This window comes from Oncorhynchus gorbuscha, linkage group LG23 (assembly GCF_021184085.1).
Source record: "Oncorhynchus gorbuscha isolate QuinsamMale2020 ecotype Even-year linkage group LG23, OgorEven_v1.0, whole genome shotgun sequence".
In the NCBI taxonomy this organism is placed as follows: Eukaryota; Metazoa; Chordata; class Actinopteri; order Salmoniformes; family Salmonidae; genus Oncorhynchus; species Oncorhynchus gorbuscha.
Window position 1 is genome coordinate 45,746,341 of NC_060195.1, and position 7,715 is coordinate 45,754,055.

At 41.2% G+C, this 7,715-nt stretch overlaps 1 protein-coding gene across 8 annotated transcripts in view; it reads right to left on the reverse strand.

Annotated features, from left to right (window-relative positions):
* The window catches only part of LOC124010572 (protocadherin-19-like), an 82,621-nt gene extending 76,704 nt beyond the window's left edge, over nt 1-5,917 (reverse strand). For all 8 annotated transcript variants that reach the window (XM_046323166.1, XM_046323165.1, XM_046323164.1 and 5 more), the window contains exon 1: nt 2,646-5,917. In XM_046323166.1, the coding sequence (XP_046179122.1) occupies nt 2,646-4,792 (2,147 nt within the window). In that variant the 5' untranslated portion in view covers nt 4,793-5,917. The remainder of the gene's footprint in view (nt 1-2,645) is intronic.
* Between the last annotated feature and the right edge of the window lie 1,798 nt (nt 5,918-7,715).

Below are 7,715 nucleotides of genomic sequence, written 5' to 3' on the forward strand. Positions count from 1 at the left end.
GCCGACTCAAAGAAAATTAGTAATAAATTGCAGATAAGTACTGCATAGGTTTGAGGTGGTAGCTAGCTACTCAGGAGCACTGCACAGCAATATAGATTAAAGTACCCAGCAGGAAGAGGAATTTTATGCCACAAAACAGGATTATTTTAAGGTGAAGGTTAGGTAGTGTTGGGCAGATATTATTTTATTTAGCTTAGTTTTTTGTTTGATTGGTTGGTTGTGTATTTTCCTTACAGAAATAGAGCATTGTGGGTCACATCCAAATGAAAGAGCTTGCTGGGAAATGTAGTAGGCTATGTTTTTCAATGTGGCAATGACAGACATCTTTGGAAAAAAACAACAGCATATAAACGCCCTAAATCCCCTTAAAGTTGGCTTAATAAAATGACTTATGTCCAGAGTCCTTTGCTTCACTCTCTAAGAGCATTGTTTTTTTTTCAGAAAACAAACAGATGTTTTTATTCCAATGTCATTCATTACTGTCTGTGTGCTGTTTGTGTTGACAACAATGTAACTTTGAAACTAGAAGCTATGTGACATAACAAGTGAGGCCCTAGGGGTGCTATCCATACCGTACATAGAGTATTGAATGTAAAAGTGATCTCCTACTATGTGAACCCCTAATCAAATCTACATCTCTGAAGAATAAGGATTGGGAAAACATGATGCAAATCCATGAGTGCTTTAGATTTTAAATCAACAGTGACCAATATGAACCATAATCCATGATCATGTGTGCCTAAGAAAGTCCACACTTTTTTTGAAAAATAAAGTTGTCTGCACACCTTAAGTATTTATAGGTGAATAAAGGAAAATAAAGTACAACACAATGTCCATTCTTGTAGGCTATGCTTCACAGCAGGGGTTCCCAACCTTTTTTTCGCAAGGGTCCCCTCAATAATTATTGTTAATTGAGATAGCCTATATTAAATACAACACTAATTTGGTTTAATTTGAGGAACCTAGGAAAATGTTGTTTTGAAACTAATTTCCTGCAATTCTACATAGTTTAACATGACCCGTGACATATTTTAGGAAGGTTATTTAATGATTATAATAATAACAAATAAGGAAAATAAGTATAGACCCGATTTCCCCAAATATTATTCTATTAACAGATGTGTTTTATAATTTTTATGAACCCTCAACTTAATTTTATCTATTCTCTTTGACAGAAAGTGATTTGATCAATTGATAGTGACAGAGCCATTGTATAAAATGACTTCCCAAGCATAGTCCAATTTCTTTGACTCCTGGACTTTAGAAGGTCATAGCTCAGCTTCTGATTGTCATAGAGACAAACCAATACTCCCATGTGCATCAGAGTCCCATCTTCCACTGGCATTTTACAGCTTGTTTCTAGCCTAAAGCATTGCAGATTTATGCGTAGTTTTAGATCAAGGAAGGTCAAGGAAGGTCCAGAGCATCCCATGAAACGTTGGCGCCACGTTTGGGGGGCATGCCCCCTGAGTTGGGAACCCCTGCTTCACAGTGTGTTTAATGGATCTCAACCCAACATTTTTGTCAACAGTCCTTTATCTGCTAGAGCTGACTGAGAGATGTGCATTTGCCTTACTTTATGGAAGAACCATACAAGGTCAGACAATTGCCACACGTTTGAAACGGCCTGATGTAGCAGCACAACTAAAATGCTGTTCAGAGTAAAATATGAAATATGATAATAGCTTCAGGTTAAATCCACAAATGCAATTTGGACGTTTTAAGTGGTAATGTATCACTAGGAGATCAAAGTGGGAGCTGATGCTTTTTACAGAAGAAAATCATATGTTTATTATGATGATCAAGATAATAATGTGCTACATAATAATGTATGTCTCCTTCAGAGGCATAGTGGGTTCAAAGGTGGATGACATTAGTTTTAGTAGTAGATCCCTCAAGCAATTAATTGTATTATTATTATCATCATTGAGTTTATCATTGTGATTAGTAACAGTAATATTGATAATGATAATTATTACGTCATCGTTCTCACAGAATGGTAGGGTATGCTGTCTCCTTTAGAACATCCATTTGAACCCTTGGGAATAACATGCGCCATAAATGCAATTAGCTGTAAAATTCAGATAATTGTCCGAATCTAGCCAAGATTATTAGTCCTAGGTAATGGTGAGGATTTGCAAAAAAAAAAGGAGTAAGCCAAGGACACTTGGTCAAGGAGTCCATAAGCCATTTTTGCTTACCAATTCGGAGCACCTGCATTCCTTAATAGCGCCTAACATTCGGGCCCTTGGACATGCACTAGATATACAGCTACGTGCACTCAGTACCAGCCTGAACTCACTCACTCTCTCACACACACACACACACACACACACACACACACACACACACACACACACACACACACACACACACACACACACACACACACACACACACACACACACACACACACACACACACACACACACACACACACACACACACACACACACACACACACACACACACACACACACACACACACACACACACACACAACAATTATGCGCACCACTGAATGGGTACCAAAATGCGTACATGTAGGCCTATATGGGGGAATAAAATAAAACAACAGGCCTATAACCATGACCGACTGAAACACCAAACTAATGAGATGGATATGAAGGGGCTGTTTTCAGTACCTGCAGTTGTACGTTCGGATCTCCTTGTTATCCCTTTTGCACTTTACTGCCACAAAAATCATAGTGACAAAGAGGATAGCAGCAATAGAGCCCAGGGCAATGATGAAGATCAACGACAGGTTTACGGGTCCAATAGATTCCTGAGCGTTCAGGTCCGGTGAGAGGTAAACTACAATGTATGCCGAGGCCGACAACGACGGTTTCCCGTGGTCGCGTGCCACCACTGTGATCTCGTAGGTCGACTTGACCTGCTCTCCGAACATCTTGGTGGACCGCACCTCTCCATTCACTTGGTCTATCTCAAAGAAAAGCCTGTCCCCCTCCGAGATGGTATAGGTCAGCCTTCCATTCTCCCCCTCGTCATAGTCGTCGGCCTTGACTTGGGTCACCAGGTAACCCACTCCTGCATTTCTTGGAATGGATACCTCCGCGGTACCATTTACCAGGGATGGAGTGGTCATAACAGGTGTATTGTCATTCACATCCAAAACGACAATGCGTACCGTCGCGTTACTGGACAAGGACGGATTCCCCTGGTCCCTGGCCAAAACTTTGAAGTCAAATGTCCTAGTGTACTCGTGGTCGAATGATCTCATGGAATAAATACGCCCTGAAGGATTTATGCTGACATATGTGTTTACGTCCATGTGTTTAATCTCACTGGGCACGATGGTGTATGAAACTGTGCCATTCATGCCCAAATCAGGATCTACAGCTGACACAGCCAGCAAACATGATCCAGGAAGGTTGTTTTCTAGGACCATCTCTTGGTAATGTGGTTTTAGAAAGTGGGGAGGGTTATCATTTTCATCTGTGACTTTCACTACAAACGATTTAGTGGCGCGTAAAGGGGGGGTACCACTGTCCTCTGCTTGGATAGTTAGATTGTACGTGTCCCTCTGCTCTCTGTCTAGCCTGCCATCAACAAGGATGGTTGAGAAGCTCTCGTATTCCTGGAGCCTGAAAGGAACGTTGCCTTGTAGTCTACACTGGACCTTACCATTCGCGCCCGCGTCTTTGTCTGAGACCCTCACTAATGCAATAACGTATCCACGAGGCGCGTTCTCACTAACTTCAATCAGCTCCGTGTTCACGGACAATAAACTAATGACAGGTGGGTTATCGTTCGCATCCATCACATTGACAGTGACTTTACAATGAGCCGGAATAGAATTGGGACCTAAATCTTTGGCTTGGACATCAATCTCGTAAATATGGGTTACTTCATAATCCAAAGGGCCATTTACAGTGATAATACCGGTTCTAGGGTCAATTTTAAATACGTCTCTCGTTTTCTCGGTGACGTAACTGTTAAACGAGTACACAACCTCACCATTAGTTCCCTCGTCAGGGTCCGTTGCATTCAAGTCAATTACAAGTGTATTAATAGGAGAATTCTCCATCACGTTCACTGTATACACAGGCTGGTCAAAAACGGGATTATTATCATTTGAATCTATTACTTTAACATTGAGCTGGACTGCGCCAATCTTTGGGGGGTCTCCACCGTCTTCTGCACTGATTTCGTATGAATAGTGAGACTGAGTCTCCCGATCTAAAGATTTTTGAACTACGAGCTCGGCAATCTTGGACCCGTCCCCCCTAGTCTTAATCTCCAGCCCGAAGAGCTCATTCGGGGTGATCGAATATGATTGCACACCGAAGATCCCCGAGTCCGGATCGCTTGCCCCCTCTAGGGGGAACCTGGTACCAGGGGAGGCGTTCTCTGAGATTTCAATGTCAATGTGGTTTGTGGGGAATCTGGGCGCATTATCGTTCAAATCCACAATTTCAACTTTAATGACACATATCTCCATAGAGTTTGACATCACCTCCAGAGAGACAGTGCACTTCGCCGTCTGTCGGCAAGCCACGTCCCGGTCTATTTTCTGATGTGTGAGGAGAAGTCCAGCCGGGCTGAGTTCCACCCATCGCGGCTCTGAATTCGAGATGACCCGCAAGTACGGCGCTCGCGGTGCAATGGCAAATCCTTGCGTTTGTGCGTCCTTTGTCACGTTTCCAATGATATACCCAGCTTTCTGCTCTTCGTTTATCGAGTATTTCAAATTAATAACAGAATCAACCCCAGTCCAGCATAAAATAACTATCCAAATAATTTGTATAAAATCCATCTCCCTGGCGTACATTGTACCTGTTGATTTTCCTTATATTTAATTGGGACCTTGTATGATCACGCACACCTATGCATGTCAGAGATAACGGGAAAAAATCATCCAGTTATCTCATCGAAAAGTTATCCAGGGAATACGTTTTGATAAAAGAAAAGGCTCGTATATGACATAAATGTTACTTGATTATATCGATACGGTCTACTTCATTGTACTCTTCTGATAAAAACCACATTCTCCAATCTGCTGCAACGCGTGAGATTTTGGGGAGGATAGAGCTTGGAAAACATTCTGAATGATCTCAGAACACTGATTTAACCATGTAAATCTGAGCAGTTCATATCAAGCAACAACTATAGCGATTGACACGATAAACCCAACCATTTCGATGCAGGGTGAAAAACCATGCAAAAAAAGAATAATTTAAAAATCAAAAGGGAGGAACAATCCGATGAACAGGTATATCAAAGGATAACGTTCAATGGAGATTAAATAATTGGCTAAACATTTTCCAGTTAAATTCTTCCCAGCGTCATGATTCCGGTACCAAAACCACAAGGCGCATTTTAGACAAACTGGATTTTACGCATGCGTTCCATTCATTCATATTGACGATTTTTTTCAAGTTGTAATGACTTTTCCTCTTCACTGGGCAATTATATCACACCAGATATCCGATTGAAACGTAAAAATGAATCCGTATTGAGAAAAGCCCTGAATAGCCAAAGTCCAGTTATCGAACGTAGACCAAGGATGCTGTTGTCGGAACTAGTCTTATAATGCTATTAGTGAAGACCACAGTTACCTTTTTATTTCCAGGCAAGCATTTAGAGGTTTTACTCTCTCTCTCAAAGTATTGTAGCTTATTTTACTAATTAATTTCCTTGGATCGCACACATGGAGACACCGAACACATTCCGCGGCGAGATATGGTCCATATCAAATCCATTGTGAAACTATATAGAGATAAAAGGATATCGTCACAATAAGAAGCAGTTCGTTTTCAAGCTTGCAGCAGAGCAAAATGCATGAAAATATCCGGCCTGAATGAGCTAAAAAGCACCACTCGTTGTCAGTAGGCTGCTAGTTGACTCCAATACGCGCTCCCGGCTCCGCTCGCATCAACAGTACACACTGCCCCAATGCACAGCTCAGCGCCGAGCGCTCAGTCTCAGGACCCGCAATCCCCTCAACCAATCAGAGGTTACACAGGAGGTTTGGATTTGCTGGTGGGTGGGGCAAACTACAGCAACGAAAACTCGGCCGACTACCTGCACACTTGTACAGCTGTAGATGGAATGGGTTAAGTAGTGTTGATATAAATAGGTTACATTTGTTTACTTATCACTCGATGTTTATTATGTATTTAAATACATTTAACAGGATCCAAGCCTAGTACCGTAGTTCTAATTAACTAACACAGACACGTACATATATATAACGGGTAGACCTCTTGGTATGTTTACTATATTTAATATTTCAGGTTCTCTTTGTGTTTCTTGTCATTTCAATGCAATCGGAGTGTTTACATGCTTTCTTTTGAAATACCGGTGTGTATTGAGGCTTTACCAAAATGCAGCTGCATTTTCTATTGGGATCTGAGTCCCAATCCTTCAATGATGCTATGGCTTTTATGTATCGAAATAATATTTGATTTACACGTGATCGCTGATGACATCAAGATGGTATAAGCTTTATTTACATAATGGACGTAGCATATAGCTTATTGTAGCCTATTTTGTTAAAGTGGATAGATTTTATCATGAAACGCTGTAAAGCGGTTCATTTTTGGCGGCTTCAGACTGCGTTAGATGCGCGAAATGTAACACGAACCGTTCTTGAGAATCAGGTAGGTGTAGTTTGCCATGTAAAACGAGGACAATTTGTGAACAATATAATGAGGATACGTGTCATGTTGCATGTTATTTGAGGAACATCGTGTCTGTATTGCAGGACAATGAAACAAATGTGCTTCGAGTTGCAGCCTGCAAACTCCCCCTCTGTCAGAGCGCGCGCCACACGCACGCACACACACACTGCATTCCTTAGATGTGAATACAATGACATGGTCACTAAAATGTATAATTATGCCAACAAAACAATGCGATTGCTTTGATGTAGCAACATGGCATGCTCTAATTAAAATCATTTGCAATTATTGTTTATGATACTGCAGTCCTTCGGTCTCCTGAAAGAAACACTTTTAATGTTTCATATCAGTATATCTCTGATAAGACTAGGCTACTTCGATCTGCCTTTGCGTGCAAACAGCAATATAACTTCCATGTCATTCCGTGGAAATGTAGTTGAGTGTTGTATTAAAAGCACAGAAAGCACACATTTTTGTTTGCATCATGTCAATACAAATTGGCCAGGTCTTATTCGTAAAATGACAATTTGTTTGAGGATACGATAGACTGCGTGCTATCCGTTGACAAAAATGTAGGATATTTACTTGAATTGGTCATGCAGCCAATATATATATATATATTGTGTGTGTGTGTGTGTGTGTGGGGGGGGGGGGGGGGTAGGCCCAGCATGTCTGTTGTAAGGCATATTTGTCCCTCGTGTGTTTTGCTGCCTTCTCACTCTTCAGCTCACTCCTCCCCTCCAGTAAACATGGTTGCAGACAACCCAGACCATATCGAGTGCTAACAGGTTTCAAAGTCACAAGGGTGACACCTAGCGTCCGTTTTCAGCTTGGCTCAGTTATTGACATTGACCCAACTACATTTATGTCAAACATTTTGCCAATTGTTAATTTGCTGCATAATTTTCTCATTGTCGCAGACCAACTTGCTCTGAGATATGCGGCTATTTTGTTTGGAGGTAATTTGTTTCATTTATTGTTTGTATTAGGCCTACAGGTGTTTATTGTTTTGTCATCATTGCCATATTTGTCCATAAATGATGCTTGAAAAGACATGTTTTGTATTCCTCA